This window comes from Polyodon spathula, chromosome 15 (genome assembly GCF_017654505.1).
Source record: "Polyodon spathula isolate WHYD16114869_AA chromosome 15, ASM1765450v1, whole genome shotgun sequence".
NCBI classification, from domain to species: domain Eukaryota; kingdom Metazoa; phylum Chordata; class Actinopteri; order Acipenseriformes; family Polyodontidae; genus Polyodon; species Polyodon spathula.
Window position 1 is genome coordinate 1,685,945 of NC_054548.1, and position 20,730 is coordinate 1,706,674.

The window sequence follows — 20,730 nt, forward strand, 5'->3', positions numbered from 1 at the left end:
AACACCTGTCAACTGCTGACATTGCTCTGATCAACTCAAGGGCTGACAAAATCCGTTGTCCTGAACAGTGAGGATTTAACAGTGTTTCTGCAGCACAGACACTATGTCCATGTCTGAAACATGCAGCCGGAGCCGGGTTAGGCTCAAACTGGCCACCACACAAACCACAAGCGGTTGTCTAAACAGGTGTGCCAAAGATGTCATCCGCATTCATGAATATAGAGATTGGAACCGCGTCCCATCTCACTGACACAGTGTCCCACTCTGTTACAGCTGTGTATAACACCACACTGTCTGTTATAAAGTACTGCCCCATACCGAAGTGATAACAATGGCACAGCAGGGGCTGAGAAGTCCTTTACTATGCTGAACTGTACTGTGAACCGCTGCTGTAGATACACAAATAAATGCATTCTGAGTGTCTCTATAATGGTAGCATTAGAAAGGAGATAATAAATTGTATTTATTTTTCAGCATTTAGCAATTATTTATTCAAATTGCCTTAGGCTGAAAATGCTTTTTTTCCCTTATTTTACCTCAGGCAAGTAAATACATTAATCATGTTCATTACTGCATTAGTGTTTCCTTAAAAAATAAATGATTGCATTTCTGTAGTTTTATTAAAGCCTCTGTATTTAAGTTAATTACACAGGTTTTGGAATTACATAGCAGATGTTTTTAGGAATGTGATTACTTACAAAGCAGATGCAAATGATTATTTGTTTTTGAATGCAGATGTCGTTTTCAGTGCCTGGCAGATGCAGGGTGCTGGTTTTCAAGTTCCTGTTCCCATTCTTGTAGTTTTTGATTATACCGTTTTGCTGGAGGGCTTATCATTACTGCAGTTGACAGGAAGCATTCCCACCAAACTGTGAATACAATATCATTAAAAAAAGACTATTTCTTAATCGTTTGGTAACTATAGAAACTGTTTCATCATTTTCCCACTTAGGAAATGTGACTGCCCCTCACTGATAACAGCTGTCACCATGGCAACAGTGAAAACCCAGCAGAAGTTATGCAAGTTATAATTCCTAATTTGGTAGGGTGGGGGTGGGGGGGATATGTCCCACATTTTTGGGCTCTCTGTAAGATGTTTCAGCACTACCGTAAAAGTTAGCTTAAAAACTGTTTTATGGTAGTATGGGGATTATTAAAATCAAGCCAGCAGTTGGACAACGAGGGGAGATTGAAAACTTATTTTTGCTCTACTGAAGTTAATTTCATAAATTGTTTTAAAAATGTAAATCTGCATAAATTGTTTCAAAAATGTAAATCTGCAAGAATTGCCAAGTGTCATGCACTCCTCCAATACCCTGCAGGAATTGTAATGAGTTCTTGTGTCATTTGCTTTAGAATATAATTGCTTTCTCCCTGTTTCTTCCTGACATGTCCACAATTACAGTGCTTAGTAAATCACATTACCGCATACTGAACTTTCATTTTCTTTGTAATAGGATTTTTTTTCTTAAAGTATTAATTTCCAATTACATAAAAAAAATGAAAAAAGAACCTGAATATTTATCTTACTTAATATGCCGGATCCAATATTGGCTTTTCATTTCTGGTACTTCACTACAAAATGTTTCATTATCTCTTATCCGTTATCGTAATCTTTCAAAAGTGTCTACTCTTCATATTGACAATCTATATTTAAAAGATTATGTGCACAAAATAGGAATAAATTACAGATTGGAATAAAACACTTTGAAAATAGGTGCACTGTATTGCAGAATTGCATTACACCCAAAGCATTACTTGACACTTTTTACAGAGATAACTGAGCTTATTGTGCTACTAAGAAAAGGGTTTTCTCTCTTACAGTTCCCTTAACTTAGTATGGCGTTTGCAATCTTTCTCATTGCATTTCAGTTGCACACATTACATGTTCCGATGTGTGTTAAGGTGCTCTGTGTTTAGTTCTGGAGCTGCTCTTGAGTTCTAGTTGGCTGCCATAGACATCTGTAATGTTGCATTGATCAGCTGAAGTGGCTTTATATGTGTAAGCAGCAGGACCAAGGGGTTCACAGCATTGCATTGCCAGCAAAACTTAAGGAAACTGGTTGGCAGGGCACTAGATGGCACTAGCTTTTACTTCTGTAATGATATTTCTATAGAGATACGTTGGCTGAGTGATGTAGCCTTGGGTACTCTATCTTTGACAGGCTTACTTAACTAAAAAGCAGCTCTGCTTAAACTTCTTGTCAATTCTTTCAGATGACAGCAAGTTCACAGAAGCTATTGCTGTGCTCGTCACCTGGATCGATCGTGGAGAGGTGAACCGTCGCTCTGCAAACCACTTCTACTCCATGGTCCAATCAGCAAACAGCCACGTGAGACGACTGATGAATGAAAAAGCAATCCACGAAGAAGAGATGGAGCTGGCCAAGGAGCGGTTCAGAAATTCGATGTCGGGAATCCTAACGCAATGTAAGTGCCGCATTGTTACAACTATTGCGTAGAGCAGACTATTATTTTTCAGGATATTAAAAAGACAATGTAGCTGTTTGCAGATAAAAGCAAACCCTGCCTAAGTGTAGGTGCTGTTTAAGTCTAGATTGGTCCAGTCTAACCATACATGTGCTTTAAGCCAGTCCAAGTCCTTGTCCAGTTTAAGGTTGCTGCTCCCCAGGTTCAGTGATCATAAGCAATAAGGATACATGATTTATTTTTTAACTATTTTACAGATTTGTAGTTTGTTCCAATTTAGTTTGTAAATATTACCACACAAAGTTATTAATGGCTGTGGATAAAAACCCTGCAACTTTTGAGCTGTTGTATAATGCCATTATAGCATTATTATTTTCAACAAGTAGCAGCTGACCACTTAATAGTTCAAAAGCCTTGATTGTATAATGTAAACATTAGTGTAGAAAGTCTAACTGGGCTGAGATAAAATAATCTGTTTTTCTCCAGTCCAGGTCAACTAGTTTAGAAATGTTATTCATCTGTGCAGCAATACGTTTATAAAATATAACTTAAGATATACTGTAGCTTCAGCTGGTGGCCAATATTTTGACATATATTTCAGATTTCCAGCACTGTATTTTGAGGTATATTAAACTCTCTTGTGACTGGCTCATTAATATAATAATGCTTATAGCAGCTGGGTAGAGCACCCTCTGAGCTCAGACCAGTTGCTTATACATGTCATTAACCTGAAAACGTCATAACGTTCTCACAACTTAATGTTGCTGTTCCTTGTGAACTATGTAATGTTGCTACTGAAGTAATATTACCATATCCATTTTGCCAAACATTACCTGCATTGCTGAGTATAATGCATTCACAACATTCTCACAGAGAACGGTATAACTGCAGGCTTCGTTAGTTACAACATGACGGCCTGTGGAATTCACACACACACGACATGACATTGCACCTTCAATTACGCCTCACACTTTTCACACTTGTGCTTCTTTGCTAATGCATGGTGTTGCTTTCCCTGCACAAACCCACCAGGAGAGGTGTTTTGGATGCAGCACACAGGAGGCAGCAGCAGTGAGCTGTAACAGTGTTTGAAGTATTGGGTGATGCAATGAAGGGGTGAACAACCTGGCTTCCCAGACCCATCTCAGTCTGAAAAACAAAACCATGCATAAATAGAAAAACAGTAAGACAAAGCCATTGAAAATAACAAAGTCAATTACTGGTACATTCAGTAAGGGGTTGCAGTGTTTAGAGCATATACAGTAATAACAATAGACACAATGTGGTACATTCATGGGGTAAGTACAGTACCAATGGAAGCTGCATGAGTTTAGATCAGCAGCCGTTTTGCTGGGCAAGGGCAATCGCGTACATCTGTGTGAATCAGGTAGGCAAAGCATTTATTCATGTTCCTTGCATATGTTAGTCAATTTTATATGCTGACGACTACAAATAACAACACACAGCAATATGAACAAAAGGACTGCAATATAAAGCAAAAGTGTTTTGAAGTGACAAATACAATTAAAACACTTTATAGTAAAAAGTGATGTCAGTTCTTTTAGTCATTTAGTGGTGGGGTGGGTTGGAATATCACACACAGAAAACAGAAAGCACATCCTAGCATGGCCTTATTGGAGGTGAAAGATGTGGATGGACAGGACACTGCATCCATCGAAACAGTTGTATAAGTTATTTACAGGGGCCGCTGTATTCGATCTCACAGAATGTTTAAGGCCCACCTCAAAGCACAAGCACAGTCTTTGTTCAGGATAATACTTTACAATAAATGGATTTGTGAAGTGTTTCCCTGTCAGTCATGACGGAGCTATACAGCAGCTACAGTTAATGAAGTGTAAGTACAACAGAGACACATATGCCATAGCTCTTCATGAAGCCTTCCTCTGATTTACTGAGACCACACATGGAGCTCATGTGGTGTCTCTGCTTTGCTTGCTAGTACTGAGCACAACGTAAATGGCTTGTCTTATTTGACTTCCTTGTTCACCCAAGTTGAGCAGATTGTGGCTGTTTTCTCCGCCGCTACCAGGCAAAGGGCATGGGACCATTTCTCAAAAGCACAGCGCAAGAACATAGACATTTGGCGAAAGCAGTGCGAGGTTGGTAATTTTATTCACTTGTGATTGTCCTCATGATTCCACAGCAGACCCAGAGGCCGTGTTGAAGGGGGCTCTTGTTTTGCATATTGTTTGTTGTAGGCTTTTGTTTCTTTCTTTCTTTGGCCGGTCCTACTGTCTAATCACAGCGGTGTTAACATAGCCTTTCAATAACAATATTTTACTCCACTGTAGGATATCTCAGGTTTTTATGGCTACATAACACCAAGGTCTGCTGCTACGATGAGATTGATTAACGATTAGGGCTGTGCATATACAAAGTAATCCCCTTTAACATATTGTATGTTGTTAGGTACTCACTGAGAGGGAATACAACCTTTAAGCTGTAATTACTGGCCTTCATTGTATTGGATCTGTTTAATTCCAGATGTTCCTTTCTATAATAATGCATTAATCTCCCAGCCTGCACAACATCTCTGTAGTGAACTGTGAGACTGGAGTAAGATTTAACCTCTGATTAAACTAGACAGACAAAAACACATCTACCAGTGTACGACACTGATAGGAAATTCAGCCAGCTGTTAAATCACTCAATGCAGAAGTTCACTGCCATTGATTGCTACTCAGTTGTGTGAGGCAAAGACAGCTTTTCTTGTATTGAAATGAACACATTTTTAACAGGTTTGTTTCAGTTTCTTTTAACTGCTGCTGACACAAAAACATGTTAAAGAGAATCACTGAAGCTCTGAGTATCTGCACAGCCCTAGTTAAGATTAAAGATTACGTTCAGAAATCCTGGTCATGGTGAATTCATATTACAATTAGGCATTAAGGGCTATCCACACTATAGCATTTATTCACTCCGTTTTCTAGGGAAAAAAAACCTAACCTGTGGAATTGAATACTACCTTTCCTACTTAATTGCTGCAAAAAAAAAAGAAATTCACAACAAAAAAAAAATTAAAATTGAAGCACATTTAATTTTTGAACGAAAAATGGCGTGATCACCACACTCCTGAGTAAAGATCTACACAAACATGTATGTATGTGTATAGAATAGCCTAGAAATTGTGTTTATTCACGTAGATCTGTATTGCACGGGGAGACTGATAGGTTGGGTGTGTGTCCCCCATCTTGCCTGTGATACTTGGTGCACAAATGTGCATGAAGAAGAGGGTTGTGAAAAACTTTGTGTTTCACATTTAAGTCTGTATACAAAGATCATAGCAAAACATCAGGTGTAAAAAACACAGCATATAAACACTGTAGTGTGATTAGGCCTTTAGCACAAAGTAGTGTATTGCAAATGCATGCTTTCTACATGGTATAAATTCAGTATTGAACTATAATTGTGTACGGTACATTATTTTTTAATTGCCAACATGAAAGTGTTACCAATATAACAATATACAGTAGGACCTGGATAATCTAATAATGTTGCATATTTTATATATATATATGTGTGTGTGTGTGTGTGTGTGTGTGTGTGTGTTTTTACACCCAAGAAAACTATCTGCATGTTCATACAGTAAAAAGTAAGTAAGTTATCCTCCTCTGTTCTTTCTTCCTCACTGGATTAAGTTACATTTAAAGTATGCTTAGCTTGTTAAAGAGTAAAAAGGTAGTAATTATGTCATTATGAAGTGATCTGTACAACTCAAATAGCATGTGTTGTAAAGAGGTACAGGAAACAAACACATTGGGGATGTGTCTCAGGAGTATACAGGAACACACTTTCACAGTCAGGTTTATAAAGAGAATCACTCCATTTCACTAACCAGTTACATACAGAGGTAAGGTGCATTCGTTCCATTTTTGTTTGACAAAATCGCTGTACTATTAATAATACAGCATACTGTACAACTAGAAATGTGTGCAGGACCATCATTTTGATAATGTGAATGCATTGGTGTGTCAGGCCAGGGGTGGGTGTTTGATTGAATATTGCCATTCTTCCAAAAACAGTACAAGCATATACCATCAAAAGATAAAATTTCATGAATGAATGTTGTCAAGCTCAGCCATAAAAAAGTAAATTGTTTGAATATTTACTGAGCCAGTTTGTTCTAAATAAACCCTGCCTAAACCTGATTAGTAAATACTGCATGGCTTTTGTTGAGGAGAGACCTAAGGGCTCAGTTATGTGACTGTAGCAAGTTTGCTCAGTACCTTATTTTGTAAACATTTCTTGTTTTACAGCAATATAAAAAAAATATTCTGAATGTTCAAGGCAGCTGGTTTATTCAACCTGGATCAATGCAAAGCGTTGAAGTTAGCATATATCTGAAATGTGTTGCATGTTCTTTTCCAATTGATACTTCAGCAGTCATTATTACAACCCTTAATCTGTGTCTATATGCTTAATTTGCATCTTGTGACTAATAAGTAAATGGCTGACAAAACCCTCTCTCAATATAGGAGCTGCGCAATGCTCACAGTGAGGAGCTTATGGGTATACGGAGTGAAGAGGAGATGGACATGTCAGAGGATGAGTCGGGGGAAAATCCCAACAAGAAAATCAAAATCCATGACTCAGGTAAGGGCGGGGTGGGTGTGTTTCACACCAAGACATTAAAGCTTCCTGAGCACAAAAGCCAACAGCATAGCGGCTCCCCAAGTTTACCTCCTTTATAAAGAAGGGTACCTGGTGGAAATCCATCCTTCGGAACTCGTCATGTAGCGCTCAGGTCGATGCAGTTTGCTCATGTGTTGGGTTATTGTGCATATTGAGTCACATGTCACAATCCTCTGGGAATTCTTTTCATTTTCCACCTAACAAACAGTAAACTTCTCTAAGCCTTACATACTGCACAGTTACACTTCTTTGAGTAACATTGCTTCATGCTGTGAGAACTGTTTTTATATTGTCTAAAATTGTGACCCCTTCAGAACTGCCAGTTGAGAAGTGTATTCCTCATATTTACCTCTGCTACCACTTGTGATGATCGACTGGGAGACAGAGTAGCTTTATACACACTGCTGTTTAACCTGGTGGTTATAATTATAGTACTTTACAGAATCAGAATCTGTAATTGAACTATAGGACGTTTCCCTGTGACAGCGCTTGCTGTCCTTCAAATCAATTTTACTCAGTGGGTACCAGAGTTCACAGAGGTCACAGTGAAGCCAATATTGTACTCTCTTGTAACTGGATTCACTCAATAAAGCCTTCCATTTCCTGCATAACATTAACCTTCAAGCCATCTGCTCAAATTAGTCACTATTCCTTTCTCGTTTATTGAATGCATACACTTAAAAAAATCTACATACAAGGTGATTAAAAAGCCAGAAATCCCTCCATCGTCTCTTTTAAAAAGCTCAGCTCAAATGTTCTTAACTAAAAACCCAACTGCAAGCACATTGCTTTGCACTGGAAACTGGAATGGTGGAACACATTCAGTATCGCGGCACTTTTCATGTGCTTGTTTTAATTGCAAAGTAACCCTAAAGGCATGCTTCAAGAAGTAAATAACTGCATGCTTGGCTGAGAGATGGAATAACATCTAGGAAGGTAAATTGCTTTAATACAGTTTGCAATAAATAAAGATGATACAATCTTTGCTTTGAATACTGAATGAATCATGCCTTTATTAAGTCTTTTATTAATTATTCTCTCTTTACTTTTATTCTCTATTTAGTTAATTTTATTCATATGCCATTCTTAAGCAATACAATAAATTATGTTACAGTTGAAGGACAATTTTGCGCCTGCTTCATAGTTCAAGCACTGTCATGTAAGAATAACTTTCATTCTAAGCAAGCGCTGAAGATTGCACAAGGGATTATATATCAGCTAATATGTGGTGTTGTTATTTTAAGCGCTATAGATTTCTAAGGGGCCAAAAGATATTATGTTACTCATATAAAGAACTGCTTTATATATTGGGCCCATGGCATTGTATTACAATTTTTTTTTAAATATTGTTTTTCATCCAATTAATATACAGGGTTGGCATTATTAAGGTTTTATATTACAGTATCTTGATTTTATAAGATATTGTTTTTTATTAGATTTGACCACTTTGCGGGAGTATTATTAGAGGTGTGAATTTATAATCTTTGCATGTAACTGGGCAATATAGCCAGGATTGCTTGAATTCTCCTCCAGCCACTTCTCTTTTTGCACAGTGTACACATTCACGACTGGGTAAAGTAACCGTGGTTATCCAGTGCATGACTAAGCTGGGGCTCATATCCAAGAAGGGCCCAGTCTCTTCGGCTAAGCTAATTACATTCCATTGCATACAGCCTTTTAAATAGGCATGCAGTTGCAAAACCATGCTTTCATTTGAATGACATGAATACAGTACCCTCTGCTTTTATCAAGATGCTAAGAGGACTTGTTTAGTCTCGCTCATGTTAAAAATGGCATTGCTTCAATCAGCCTAGCATGAGAGTGTCAAAATAATGATACTCTGCAGCGGGCATTTTGTGCTAGATAACTGACCTTGCTTTTCTTTCACTTGCTTTGTAACAATGAAAGGGTAATAATGTAGCTCTTGTCATCACCCTGGTCCAGCCTTAGCTGCTCAAGCATATGCCCTGAAAGAAGAGAATGACAGCCTTCGCTGGCAGCTGGATGCGTACAGGAACGAGGTGGAGCTGCTGAAACAGGAGCAGGGGAAGGTGTGCAGGACTGAGGAGGATCACACCAAGGAGCATCAGCTTCACTTTCTACAGCAGACCATGCAGGGCATGCAGCAGGTACTGTGCCTGCACTGCTCTTCGGAGTGTAGGCTGACCACCAGGAGTTTACACTTGCATTGAATCATCAGCCAATCACCATGCTTACCTTTGCTTTACCATACTTTTACTGTGCTTTATATACTTCACTTTGCTATGATTTCACCATGGTTTACTTCCAGTTTTTTAAAATCTAGAATTATTTACCTACAGTGAAAGGTTTCTGCTGCCTGTTCCTACATCAATCATTTCAGAATATAAAGTCCATCAGTGTAAAACATGCACTGCTTCATATGAACATGATATTCATCATGCCTATAGTTTATCCTTTTTATAACTCACAGCACTGCATGTGATTTTCCCTATGTGCCCTTCAGTATCGTTTGTCTTTACAGCAACTGGTGGAGCTACAAGGAGCGTTACAAAGGAAAGAATCTGAGCTAGAACACGCAAAGGAAGAGCAAAGGTGTACAGAGGTGCAGCTCAACGCCTTCAAAGAAAAGGTCATTAAAATGTAATGTAATGTATACAGTATGTGTTTGCAATGAGGAAGTCTATCTATTTGTTATTTAAATAGCTTTTGATTTCCCAACAGCAAGTTTCATGTATGGAACTCCATTACAAGCTGTCGATACTGCAGATCGGAATTAACAGCATGCCTGTGAATTAAAGCGTCTGATGTGTCCAAGGCAGTGTTTGTGGTGCTGAGTAATTTACAGTGCAGGTTTATGTTTCAGATGTGTTTCTTTTATGGGTTTGTATCTGTTTATGATCTGTAACTCAGCAGGGTGCTGCAGAGCATGATAGTATGGATAGATCATTGTTTGAGATGTGCGGTGGCAGACAAAATTGTTCATGCAGCAAAATAAAGGAGTTTACTGTTGGAAATCCTGCAAAACCTCCATGCAATTAATTCATGCCTTATACTGCAGAATAAATTCCTTTCTTCTTAGGAGTTAGGATTTTCAACAACTAACATGGCACATTTGGTGTGTTCTGTATAAGAGGATTTGCTGACTCAGAGCAGGGCTCTTATTCTGTGCCTGTCTTTTATCTGGGTTTGAAAGAGACGTGGTGTGCTGAAGCTAAAAAGTACACACTGTCCTGTACTTCTGTAGAACTTGCTGCCCTTGCCATGTCAATTGCATTTGCGGTTTTTCAGACTGATGAATCTTATATTGTCTGAGACCATTTGCTTATGCAGTAGGATTCTGACCAGAACGCCATCTAGCATAGTGCTGTAGGGTGCAGTTCTTTTTGCACAGTTAGTGTACACATGGGAGAAAGATATCATTGGCATCCTGAGTGCTCGCACAGCTCACTGCTGGAGTGCATTTTGTTATTCTGAGAGCATAGAAGAAGGAGATATGGAAAACACCCATCCATGTACAAGACTGTGTTCTGGGAGTAATCAGAATATGAAACACAATCTCAAAATTTGCAGTGCTTTACTTCCAACTCGTTATTTTTCCTGAAGGGTCCTGGATGGCATGAGTGGTTTATTGAGCAGTGTTTCCATGCTGGTTTATTGAGCAGTGTTTCCATGCTGGTTTATTGAGCAGTGTTTCCATGCTGGTTTATTGAGCAGTGTTTCCATGCTGGTTTATTGAGCAGTGTTTCCATGCTGGTTTATTAAGCAGTGTTTCCATGCTAGTTTATTAAGCAGTGTTTCCATGCTGGTTTATTAAGCAGTGTTTCCATTAACACAAAGCCACTTTTCTTGTTTCTGAAAATCCCTCTCGCTTTCATCCCAAATGATCCAGCCTTACAATTCAGGCTTGTTAGAACACTAAAGATTTTGTTTTCAGCTGGCTATTCACTGCTGTCTGGCTTTCTTCACACATTTTGAATGTCAACAGCTGGCAGTACCCAAAATAGCTGGGACCTGGCACTGAGTAAGGGTGATTTATGTTTTTACTGATTTAATAATCAAAATATTTTATGCCAAACTGCATTATTTATTAAGACATACCGTGCAGTGTGAAAACCCATGAATATATGTATTTTCAGGACAGCACATATGTCATAAAGCATTGATAAAGGTTAACCCTTCAGTGTAATTCATCCTTTTCTCTCCTGTTCGGCGTCTCTCCCCTACACGTTCCTAAGCACTTTTATCCCTGAAGCCAGGCCTCAACCTCTATGCACCCGAGGCCAAGACTCTACTAAACCTCACTGGCTTCCGTCCCGTGAAATGACCTTGATTGTGGATTGCACAATGTTAGCTTCTGACGCATTGTCCGAGTGATGTTAAAGGTTTCAGTGTTTTAGGGCACTGTAGCATGTCTGCTCCTTGCCACAATAAGTTACACACTTGTGGGGCGTGCCAGGTGCATAACTGATCTGGAGATTGGTCACAATGGCTGGGAGGCAGGACCAAGGCAAAAGTGAAGGTTTCATGTAGAACAGTAGAGTTCAGACACTGATGCATGGAGTCGGGGCTAAGCTGCTCCAGAATGACTGCACGTTATTAACTTTCCTTGTCTAAGTATGTGTGCATTCTCATTTGTGTTAACCAGTTACTGCACAGTATGGAGGCTATGAAAACTATCAGCAGTGAGTCACATGCTCAAGTAAGTGTGGCTTTCTTTGTTTCTGCTTCACCTTTCATTTGTTACTTGAATGTACTTCTTTGGCAGCGCTTTATATTGAAGGATTTCACAAACACATCAGTGGTTAAGTTGCGGATAACATTTCTGTCAGGTCGCCCTCATTCTCAGCAAATTACAGTTAATTTTTTTTTTATTTAAATAAATATCCCTATGTACAGTTAGGCTTTCCATTTACAAATCATCATTTTACATTCCCCTATCGAACTAAATCATTTTGTTTCATAAAGTCAAATGAAACCTGCTGACTAATGTTACACTAACATATTGAATTACATACTGCTTTGCAGTTTTCCACATACTTAACGAAAAAGTTAATTTTAACAAAAATTCAAAAATGCGACATTTTTGAAACTTAACATGAAATACTGTACAACTATTATGGCTTCTGCTAGGCTTTTGCACTATCATAGAGTACAAATTTAGTCATCACCAATGGCTTTTACTCTGGTTTGGACCAAACTATTATTTTTATCCTGGTTCACTGCTGCAACACCCCCCCCCAAGGGGAACGGAGACTAGAACACGCGTCCTCCGAAACGTGTTCCTGCCAATCTATAATTTTTCGCACTGCGGATCCACAGCGAAGCCATCAGACCTAGTACTGTGTACATTGACTGTGTATACAGCAATGTACACAGCAGTGTGAAGAAACTGTAAACAATGCTCTTAGCTCATTGTTACAGAGCTGTTGTTACATGTGCACTAAAGTGTAACCAGCGGCACCAGCTGTTAGAGCTTCTGTTCTGAGCAGCTGTGTGTGTGAGCAGGGCAGAGGAGGGTGCTGGTATAAACCATGGGGAAAGGAAAGCTCAAGGAATTGACAGGCTCAGCCAATGGTGGATTGTACAGGGTTAGAGGTTTTCACTTCTCTTGGCATTTTTTTTATTTTTATTTTTTTGTGAAATACTGTAAAACCTAGACTCTCTTTTCCCTAAACAAGTCAAAATACCTTCTGGTCGTTAGCAAGCAAATGTCTGACTAAAGAAAAAGGCAAAATGCACAGGATCGTAGCTACTATTTCAGAAGATAGTATTTAGCTGCTCTTGCTGATGATGGTAGTCAGGAACGAAAGCTGTAGGCTTTCTCCTAAGATTTTTAATCAGTGGGGCAGATGTAGTGGCATCAGGTTCTTCAGGTCTGTTCAATGCACAATGCTGTTCAGTCAGACAGTAAAATCACATTTTAAGACTTGGATTTTAAATATAAATAAATAAATACGTCAATATATAAATCAGCTTCAATTTGCTACTTTATTTTATGTTATGTTTTGTTTGGTTGGCTTATGTTGCTATGCTATTTAGGTCAAAATGTGATTAGCAATTTTGTTCCAGATATTTTTCACTATAAATAATCAAGCTTTGAAAATCGTGTAAAGGTTTTCGCCTCCTAGTTGCACTCTGTTCCAGACTTTATCTGTAACTGCCCGAGGCCACTTCTGTCAGATGGCTGTTAGAGGGCTGTGTGAAATAAGATCTAGTGATCTCAACATGGGTGTTGACAGCAGTAGAAACACCATCACTAGTGGAACTGGGTCAGTGGGTTCATAACACTTTTGTTTCAATCCATATTAGAGATTATTACCTGGAAACAAAAAAAAGCAGATAATATCTTAATAAATATGAATAGATGTATTTATGTTATCTGTTTTTCAAACAGGGAATAAATGGATGCACAGGACAAGTACTTCACCACGATAAAGAAAAGAACACAGAGAAACACGTTCAAGGACCTCTGAAATCAGAGAAAGAAGCCCTTTTATTGGGTAATGTAATATATTACTGTACTGTACTATATATCTGCAGGGAATGGAATACAAGAAATGTGGAGATTACAACACACATTGATGCTGATACGCAATGGAATGCAAACCTGTGAAAGGATTTTCATTTGTAAACCCCCCTCTTCTGTTTAGAACATTGATGCATTCTGGACGGTGGAGATTCAATGTGTATGTAAAGCAGGATTGCAGTCTTACACATTTCTACATTTCTATGTTGGCCTTTTAGACTAGAGATGTGTCATGTTTACGGATCACAGTCCCACGTGAAAGGGGAAGGGACTCCAGGGACCTGTAGAGTATTCACTGCCAACTGTATGACTGGCTGTTGACCAGAACAGGCAGTCCTCTTTTGTTTTTGATGCCAGTTCTTTTAATCCCATTCATGAGCGCAGATATTAGTCAGATTGCAACAGAGCCCACAAAACCTGGTTACTTTGTAGCGTTTTATGCTGCATACAAATTGGAATTACCCATGCTTAAACAAAATCCAACAGAAAAACGAAATAAAAAAAAATAAAAAAACAACCCTACATTCCTCTTGCCCGATTGCATTAAATAAAACACATGCATGCTTTTTAATAAGCGCTGTTAATGGAGTTGCAGTTTATTTTCTCCTACAGCATAACTGCACAGGGTTTTGCTATGTAAATCTGGTGAAATGAATTGGGACTTCAGAGTCTCGGGACATAGCAATACATTTTCTAGCCCTGAATTATTCTGCCACTTTTATAAGACATACTAAAGTAATCATCTTAAGTGGTTGTTTTGGCTTCAGTTGCTCTTTTATTACAATGCTTGGCTGCCAGCATTATTACTGTTACTGTGTATTAAGCTGTATCCACGGCGGACGTGAGTGACGAGGGCGAATAATTTAGAAGTCACTGCAATCAAATGGGAGTATCCACACCAGCAGTTAGCGAGGCGAGCAACGTCGCTTTGAGAACATCCCAGCATGATTATGAGCCATATTTATAAAGCATTTTCTGTCAAGTTCACCGGACTGTTTTAAAAGAAAAAACTAAATAAAAGTACCTGAAAATAATAATACAAGGTAAGTAGTGACCTGCGCATAATAACACAGATTTTTATATTTAATAATAATAATAATAATAATAATAATAATAATAATAATAATAATAATAATAATAATAATAATAATGTTGAACTTTAAAATATGGGACAGCCCATCTCTAGCATGTCCAATAGAAATGCATGGGGAGGGTTATGTATTTATTTTGGATCGTTTCCAAGTCGCGTCTCGTGTGGATTGACATTCGGCAACTTCGCTCGCATCGCTTTGTCTAGTGTGGATGCAGCTTTGCTCAGCTCTGTAAATATAGAGTATGTATTGAGCACATGTGAATAATTTTTTTGTTCCTTTTACCCATAGGCATAATATCAACCTTTCTTCATGTTCACCCCTTTGGTGCCAACATAGAGTATCTGTGGTCCTACATACAGAGACTGGATGCCAAGGTAGGTCATCATCTGTTCAGTTGTATTAGCCTGTTAATACCACTGTGCCAGCTGCTGCTGCCTCCCATTAGGGTTGACTTGGGCCCTGTTGTGGGCCGCTCCCCGAGTCCCCTCTGTCGTCTCATTTCCTTTCATCCACCACCTGCCAGTTCTTACAGCAGGTCTGTCGCCTCATTAAAATCTTGTTGTAATTGTTGTAATGGGACTGTGTCATTGTTTCCCCACCCCCAGGTCTCTGCCAGTGAAATCGAGACACTCATGCTGCGGCTGCCCCACATGTTCAAACAAGAGTTCACGGGTGTGGGGGCCACGCTGGAGAAGAGGTGGATATTCTGTGGCTTTGAGGGAATTAACACTGTCTGATCCAGGGAAATGAATGGGCTTGTTAACGAGAAGCACGCTCCTGCAAGACTGCAGGTTTACGTACCTCCTGATTGAGATATGTGGTTATTGCACGTAGCGGTGTGCTTGCACAGCCCCAGCCTGGTTTTTAATTACATCTCTCTTGTTCCTTGTGAGTGAAGGTGTAGTTGTGCAGCAGTTATTAAAAGTCTCCGTGTGTCGAATCGAGACAGATCTATGTACTTGAAAACTCATTCCAGAGTAACAGGGCTGGTCGAGTGAGATAATTGTTTGCTGGGTTTAGGAATGAACATGGTAATGCTCAGCAGAGCCAGCCACCCAACCATAAACTGTCACTATCTACTGCTTTAAAAGGGTGTACTTTTGTTTTCTGTGACAGCTTTAAAACAGGAGGAAATTGCCAAAAAGCTAATATGTGCAAATGAGAGACCATACGTGTTTTAAATCCCAGACACACAGCGTCAAATAGGAGTTGTAGACAGTTCCTCTGGTGAACGCTGATTGTAATGCTTCCTTCAGAGATGCTGATCTGTAAAATCAGGTTTCCTTTATTGTTTTCATATTACCCAGAGCTGAAATAAAAAGAAACCACTGTCTTGTGTAATAATAATACATATAGTAGCAATGCGTGTTGTAATATACTGCTTTGTGAACTAGATACATACATGTCAAATCCTATCAAAAACTTGTATAAATTATTTTTTATGAAATAAAGTTTTTATCAATACATATATTTTGAATGCTGTTACTAGTGTTTCATCTATAGTTGTGCAAATTTACAATCAATAGAACCCAGGAAAAGCAACTCCAGTGTCACTAAAATCCCAGATGCCCTGGGTCAACATAGAGCACTTTACATCAAAAAACTCTGGTCATGCTGCTGCATAATCAACCACCATTAACTGAAAGAAACAAAATACAGTGACATGATTGAAAAGGACTTTTGATTGCATATTTTATTAAAGTGTTAACTACAGAAGTGGAATCAATAATGCAAAAAAAAAAAAAAGGTAAGAAAATCATTACTGTAGGAAAAAAAATAATCTGTAAAGGAGAAGCGAAACAAGTAAAACACCTTGATAATGAAAGTGTATGATTTGGGTATTTTAACAATGTTAGACTTGTTATTTGGTACTTCTTCCTAGTCTGGGACCTTACCCTGCATGGTTCAGGAGAGCAGTTAAAGACATTGATACATTGAGGTGACAGTGGGAACTCACCGACAGTTGATACTCTATCAGGAGAGCGTTAAAGACATTGATACATTGAGGTGACAGTGGGAACTCAGGCTGTCAGTTGATACTCTGATCTAGAAGAGCTCGTAAATTTCTGTGATATGTGAGGTGACAGTGGGAACTCAGGCTGTCTGTTGATACTCTGATCCACAGTCTTGAGTCTCGACATTGAGACAGAATTATGTTAACTATATGAACTGATACATTCCGAGTGACAACTATAATTCAGTCCTCTCTGTTGATATTCTGATCAGGAGAGCAGTTAAAGACATTGACACCTTGAGAAAGACAGTGGGAACTCACTTTCTGTTGATACGTCTGAACTGCTGATCTTTAAGTTAGTTTTCAACGGTGAAGCTGGAAAAGATCAATCACAAAAATTTGATGCCATTTTTACTGGACCACAACATGTTTTAGTACAAAATCAGTACAAGTGAAAATGAAGGGCTGCTGGTCCCATTGTGGTCTGTGTGACTCACACCAAGGTAGTGCCTGACTTGGAATAGGTCACTACTGCAATATAGAAATGGTGTGGGATACAAACAAGCAAAATTGTTTTATAAATAAATAACAATCAGTCATGTCAGTTAAGGTGACAATGATCAATTTATTGTTAAACTACAGGATTTGACTACTGGATCCTGAGAACGGTTGTTATAAACTCCTCTGTCATAAACAATTTGATTGGGACTCTTCTGGTGCTGGTTGTTATTCTGCTTCGCTTGGATAAAGGAGAGTTTCTAGTATATATTATGATGTTATAAAAAGAAAAGTTTAATCAGCCAGAAACAGACTTACAATAGACTTCCTCGTTCTTTTAAATGAATGCCCCGTTTTCACAGAAAATTACCCTTTTCAGACACAGAGAGAACTGTTATGAGGGAAAGGGACATGTGTAACTGTTGTTATCAACAAACTGCACTGTGCCAGCTGACAAAAATAATTAAAGTAATTACAGTCCAGATATAGCAATTAACACTAATCTCTTTCTGGGTCAAATGCTGTACTCAGAAACAGCCACCACTGGAGTAGCCTGCCCTCAGCTGACGGAGAGGATTCTGTCAAACAGACTTCGTATTGGCGGCTTGGATCTAATTAAGGAAGAAAAAAAAGAGCCCAATTACAAAGTTCACTTTTGATTGCGAGTCCCGTGGAATACATTAATTGAGTACAGCACATTAGCATCATATACTGTACGCGCCCTGCCAAGATCCTTACTGCTGCAACAAAAAGAGCCCAGCCATTCGTGTGCACAGCACACAAGGAAACAGGATTCTTTCACTTTGTTCTGGAAACACTCTCATGGGCTTGTTTTTAAAGATCTCAATATCCCTGCTGTTTAACTATGTTAAATCAGCAGGGGGCATTCAAATACGATGCAGTATTCACTTCCTGTTTAGACCATTAAAATATTAATGACGACCCAGTGGTCATGTAAGTACCACACAATTTTATCAGCTGCCAAACTCTGTTGGTGTTACCAGGATTTTTATTGAAATATCTGTTTTGTATTCAAAACAATACAGAGAGGAGTGGGTAGGATCCAGTCTGATTACTACTGACTGGATTGCTGTATCCCTCTAGGTTGTGCCAATGCAATTAACTTGGAACTATTTTATTATTATTATTATTTCATTTATAAAACTGTCCTTATGACTCCTTTTATAACTGTAGAAAGAGTAATGTGCTACACATTAGAAGCAATGTTTAGGGCAGATCAAGCCATTTCCAAGGTGCATTTATGCAATGCAATTTTAATGAAAGAGTAATGTACTCTATCCGTCTTGAGAGGAGCTGACTGGCAGAGAGTAATAGCAATAGGATCCTGCTTTCCATCATTGCTTTTCCTTTTCCCATTTTAATGTTGATTAGACAAAAATGTAATTTGCATGGGTTGTGGGCCTTTTCAGTGGCTGGTAATTTCATGTGCACTGCGCAGAAGATTGCTGTGGGATTGCTTAGCGGATTTGGCAATGAAACCCACAACAGTGGTATCGTATCAGAAGGCAATCTTAAAATGATAGCCCTGTGGTTCACATAGCCCACTAAGCAATTACATTTAAACAAGCAATTGCAGGGAGAAGGGATAGGCAAAGATATGAAAAGTAAAACCTCGCTTTATGGTGCATGTGTATGACATTGTATCTTATTGCACCCATTAGGTTAAAATTAAATACAGTAAAGAGGTGATAAATCAACCAACCGATAAAAGGTTGGTTTAACTTTATTCGAAAATTAATAAATCTATCAGGCTTTGCATTTTCTTCTATAACTAGAAGGACCAACCCTATAACTCTGAAAATAGTACCCAATAAGGTGTTTACCCAGGTCATCCACCTCCCCCAATTTTATAATCCCAAATTTTAATATCGCCCTGACATAGTAACAGCCCAGGAGCAGTGTAAAAAAAATCCCACTGAAACTCAGCAGCAGTTGTTGTCAAGCTGATGAACACTTGTCTAACCACTAGGCGTCGCTTTGACATGGTGAAGCAAATCAGCTTTAGCTGCCCACAAACATGTCTCGAGCCAGCAAGGGTAAAGACACCATTACTTTTACATGCAGCAGAATGCATTCTGGGTTGTCTTTATATATGTGGCCAGTGCCAAGGTCTTGCAGTCTGGGGAGTCTCAGCTCATCTTTATATATGTGGCCAGTGCCAGGGTCTGGCAGTCTGGGGAGTCTCAGCTCATCTTTATATATGTGGCCAGTGCCAAGGTCTTGCAGTCTGGGGAGTCTCAGCTCATCTTTATATATGTGGCCAGTGCCAAGGTCTTGCAGTCTGGGGAGTCTCAGCTCATCTTTATATATGTGGCCAGTGCCAAGGTCTTGCAGTCTGGGGAGCCTCAGCTCATCTTTATATATGTGGCCAGTGCCAGGGTCTTGCAGTCTGGGGAGCCTCAGCTCATCTTTATATATGTGGCTAGTGCCAAGGTCTTGCAATCTGGGGAGTCTTAGCTCATCTTTATATATGTGGCCAGTGCCAGGGTCTGGCAGTCTGGGGAGTCTCAGCTCATCTTTATATATGTGGCCAGTGCCAAGGTCTTGCAGTCTGGGGAGTCTCAGCTCATCTTTATATATGTGGCCAGTGCCAAGGTCTTCCAGTCTGGGGAGTCTCAGCTCATCTTTATATATGTGGCCAGTGCCAGGGTCTTGCAGTCTGGGGAGTCTCAGCTCATCTTTATATATGTGGCCAGTGCCAGGGTCTGGCAGTCTGGGGAGTCTCAGCTCATCTTTATATATGTGGCCAGTGCCAAGGTCTTGCAGTCTGGGGAGTCTCAGCTCATCTTTATATATGTGGCCAGTGCCAAGGTCTTGCAGTCTGGGGAGTCTCAGCTCATCTTTATATATGTGGCCAGTGCCAAGGTCTTGCAGTCTGGGGAGTCTCAGCTCATCTTTATATATGTGGCCAGTGCCAGGGTCTTGCAGTCTGGGGCGCCTCAGCTCATCTTTATATATGTGGCCAGTGCCAAGGTCTTGCAGTCTGGGGAGCCTCAGCTCATCTTTATATATGTGGCCAGTGCCAAGGTCTTGCAGTCTGGGGAGTCTCAGCTCATCTTTATATATGTGGCCAGTGCCAAGGTCTTGCAGTCTGGGGAGCCTCAGCTCATCTTTATATATGTGGCCAGTGCCAAGATATTGAAGTCTGGGGAGTCTCTGCTCAGCCTCTGAGGGCTGAAGAGATATATTGGTGTAAAGAGGAAAACAAAAGCAACCTTTCTGTGAGTAAAAAGGCAAGAGTGGATAAAAAAAGAGTCCAATAGGGGAACCCCTTTCTAATGTACTGTTCATCCTCCCTGAAACTCCATGAGCTGCTGTAGATTCTCACATCATTATTTTCTTCCTGAAATGAAACGGCAGCAATAACTATTTTATAACTAATAAGAAACAACTTAAGACTAATTACAAGATCAAAAATGAAATGCCTGAAAACATTTTTTTCATGGTTTGGTAACTTTATTGGATGTCTTATTCCTGTCTGTAAACTGCTAATGATACTTAATCTCACCCAAAAATTTAAGGTCCAGAAGACTCTACTAATGCAGATGCTATTTACTGTACTTCAAGCTGTG

General features: G+C 39.3%; 1 protein-coding gene across 4 annotated transcripts in view; it reads left to right on the forward strand.

The window, feature by feature from the left end:
- The window catches only part of LOC121327979 (ecto-NOX disulfide-thiol exchanger 1-like), a 63,658-nt gene extending 47,507 nt beyond the window's left edge, over positions 1 to 16,151 (forward strand). For 3 of the 4 annotated variants that reach the window (XM_041272379.1, XM_041272377.1, XM_041272375.1), the window contains exons 7-15: positions 2,218 to 2,430; positions 4,444 to 4,550; positions 6,927 to 7,044; positions 9,028 to 9,212; positions 9,587 to 9,694; positions 11,711 to 11,764; positions 13,460 to 13,565; positions 14,974 to 15,059; positions 15,291 to 16,151. In XM_041272379.1, the coding sequence (XP_041128313.1) occupies positions 2,218 to 2,430; positions 4,444 to 4,550; positions 6,927 to 7,044; positions 9,028 to 9,212; positions 9,587 to 9,694; positions 11,711 to 11,764; positions 13,460 to 13,565; positions 14,974 to 15,059; positions 15,291 to 15,422 (1,109 nt within the window). In that variant the 3' untranslated portion in view covers positions 15,423 to 16,151. The remainder of the gene's footprint in view (positions 1 to 2,217; positions 2,431 to 4,443; positions 4,551 to 6,926; positions 7,045 to 9,027; positions 9,213 to 9,586; positions 9,695 to 11,710; positions 11,765 to 13,459; positions 13,566 to 14,973; positions 15,060 to 15,290) is intronic. The other variant, XM_041272378.1, reaches the window with a different exon arrangement.
- Positions 16,152 to 20,730: the final 4,579 nt, after the last annotated feature.